Below are 2,929 nucleotides of genomic sequence, written 5' to 3'. Positions count from 1 at the left end.
CCAGATTCATACGTCACCCCTCCCTGCCCTCCCAAACACATACAGTCCTTAGATCTATCCATGCTCACTGGCAGGACACAAACTAGTTCAGCTGTCTCTATATTCGTCAAACAACACAGATGGTGGAACTGATTTTTTTTTTAACCTACGGGTCTCCATCTCTTCAGCATCTTCTCTTGGTCCCTTTGTGACGTGAGGGCCCCCAGCCAATGCCCTGGCACTTGCCTCACAAAGGCAGGAGCAACGCACACCTGCGCTCGTGCTCCAGGCATTCAGGCTGGCTTGGACTCCGGTCCTGCTGCGCCAACGCCAAAAGGCTCAGAAAGCGAGCCCAGGTAACTCCACCACTCATCATGGCCAGCCAATTCTGCGTTCCTCTAGCCCCACGCCTCTCACCCCTTAAACCTTTGAAATCCCACTTCACAGATTTCCAGGTGGGTATCTGTGTGGCGATCCAGCGCAGCGACAAACGAATCCACCTGGCTGTGGTCACAGAGATCAACAGAGAAAACTCTTGGGTGACAGTAGAGTGGGTTGAGAAAGGAGTCAAAAAAGGAAAGAAGATCGAACTAGAGACTGTATTTCTGTTGAATCCAGCCCTGGCCTCTGCTGAACACCAACGGTCATACAGATCGCTGCGCACAGTGTCTGTAGCACCCCCTGCTGTCATAGGGGACCAGCGTTCAGCTACCAAGTGGATTGCCATGATCCCGCACAGAAATGAATCACCCTCAGGGGACAGCCAAGCCCTGGTGGTCCCCAGCAACCCTTGTCTGATGAAGCGGAAGAAATCCCCCTGCCTCCGGGAAATTGAAAAACTGCAGAAGCAGCGAGAGAAGCGCAGGCGACTGCAGCTAGAGATCCGAGCTAGACGAGCGCTGGACATCAACACTGGAAACCCAAACTATGAGACCATGCGTATGATTGAGGAGTACCGTAGGAATCTAGACAGCAGCAAGATGTTCAGCCTGGAGCCCCCAGAAGACCACCGAATTTGTGTGTGCGTAAGGAAACGCCCTCTTAATGAGAGAGAAACCATCATGAAGGACCTAGATATCATCACTATCCCCTCGCACAATGTAGTCATGGTGCATGAATCTAAACAAAAGGTCGACCTGACCCGCTACTTGGAAAACCAGACCTTCTGTTTTGACCATGCTTTTGATGACACAGCATCTAACGAGTTAGTTTACCAGTTCACTGCCCGGCCTCTGGTGGAGTCCATCTTCCGAAAGGGCATGGCCACTTGCTTTGCCTACGGGCAGACTGGCAGTGGAAAAACCCACACCATGGGTGGAGCCTTTTCCGGAAAGGCCCAAGATTGTTCTAAAGGAATGTATGCCCTAGTGGCTCAGGATGTCTTTCTCCTACTGAGAAACGCCGCCTACGAGAAATTGGAACTCAAAGTCTATGGGACTTTTTTTGAGATTTATGGCGGCAAAGTGTATGATCTGTTAAACTGGAAGAGGAAGCTGCAAGTCCTCGAAGATGGAAATCAACAAGTGCAAGTTGTGGGGCTGCAGGAACTTGAAGTGTCTTGTGTGGAGGATGTCCTGAATCTGGTGGAGGTCGGAAACAGCTGTCGGACTTCCGGACAGACCTCTGTCAATGCCCACTCATCCAGGAGTCATGCGGTGTTCCAACTCATCCTCAAGTCTGGAGGGAAACTGCATGGCAAGTTTTCCCTGGTTGACTTAGCTGGGAATGAAAGGGGGGCAGACACTGCCAAGGCCACTCGAAAGAGGCAGCTGGAAGGGGCGGAGATAAACAAGAGTCTCCTAGCTCTGAAGGAATGTATCAGGGCTTTGGGGAAGAACAAGTCTCACACCCCATTCAGGGCCAGCAAGCTGACGCAGGTGCTCCGGGACTCCTTCATAGGCCAGAATTCCTCTACCTGCATGATTGCTACTATCTCGCCTGGAATGACCTCGTGTGAAAATACCCTCAATACTTTAAGATATGCAAACAGAGTCAAGGAATTAGCTTTAGAGGCAAGGCCCTACCATCACTGCCTCTCTCCAACTGACCATGAAATACCACTAGTGTTAGAAAAGGACAATATGAATTCAGAAAAGTCCCTTAAGGGACAGGAATTTATTAAAATACCTACTGTACAGAATGTGGAAGAAAAAGAAAATGATGAAATCACATTAACAAAGGATCCAGCAGCTTCATGGAGGAGATCTAGCCCGTGGTGGGAGACCATCCAGGAGACTGCTGACAGAGTAAACTATGATGTGGATTTTTGCATTGCCCAGTCACTGTCCATTTTGGAGCAAAAAATCAGTGTGTTGACTGAGATCCAAAAGAAGCTCCAGTTACTACGAGCTGACCTCCAAAAGAAAAACCAAGCCGAGTGATATCTAAGGCCAGAGATCAGAAATGAAATCTTAGATACAGTTCTGAAGTTTCTACCTCTTATTACAGAAAAAAATCTGTCCAATTTATCTAAGCATAAAGGTCCCCTGGAGAGCTTACATCTTAAATTATCCTGGTCAAAATGTGGTCTTTTCTTCTTCCTCTATATTGCCATAGTGTAGTTTGTTTCCTTCTGTGTGTCACTGTAAAGATTTTGCCATATCCTTTTCAGTATTGACAACTGGCAGTGTTAAGAAACCTTTTTATTGTTAAAACTGGGGTAGGGGTTTGCTAGTATAATATGGATCACAAGAGAGTTTGGTAAATATTTCATAAAATGAGGAACTGTCTCTCACACAAATAATTACCCATTTCTTTTTAAATTAAAATCCTCCCGAGGTTGAGAAGCCCCACTGTAGAAGAAACCAGCTGCAATGAAATTATATTCCCTAAATTTGTAGCTGGCAAATCAAAATACCGGGCATTAAAGGGATGAGCATGAAACACCAACAAGAGTCAATCAGATACCCACTTATAAATCTTTCTGGCTCACACTGTCGTGTTGATTCAA

At 47.1% G+C, this 2,929-nt stretch overlaps 1 protein-coding gene across 1 annotated transcript; it reads left to right on the top strand.

Annotated features, from left to right (window-relative positions):
* Nucleotides 1–250: 250 nt before the first annotated feature.
* Kif2b (kinesin family member 2B) lies at nt 251–2,486 on the top strand. Its single transcript, XM_005075823.3, has one exon. The coding sequence runs from the start codon at nt 354–356 to the stop codon at nt 2,358–2,360; it is 2,007 nt and encodes a 668-aa protein (XP_005075880.2). The 5' UTR covers nt 251–353; the 3' UTR covers nt 2,361–2,486.
* The last annotated feature ends 443 nt before the right edge of the window (nt 2,487–2,929 follow it).

This window comes from Mesocricetus auratus, unplaced genomic scaffold (assembly GCF_017639785.1).
Source record: "Mesocricetus auratus isolate SY011 unplaced genomic scaffold, BCM_Maur_2.0 Super-Scaffold_100007, whole genome shotgun sequence".
Lineage (NCBI taxonomy): Eukaryota > Metazoa > Chordata > Mammalia > Rodentia > Cricetidae > Mesocricetus > Mesocricetus auratus.
Note: the sequence above shows the minus strand (reverse complement) of the source record. Positions and strands in the feature narration are given on the sequence as shown.

Bases quoted from the DNA above. Each gene is read 5' to 3' on its own strand.
- Kif2b (XM_005075823.3), top strand. From the start codon at position 354: ATGGCCAGCCAATTCTGCGTTCCTCTAGCCCCACGCCTCTCACCCCTT.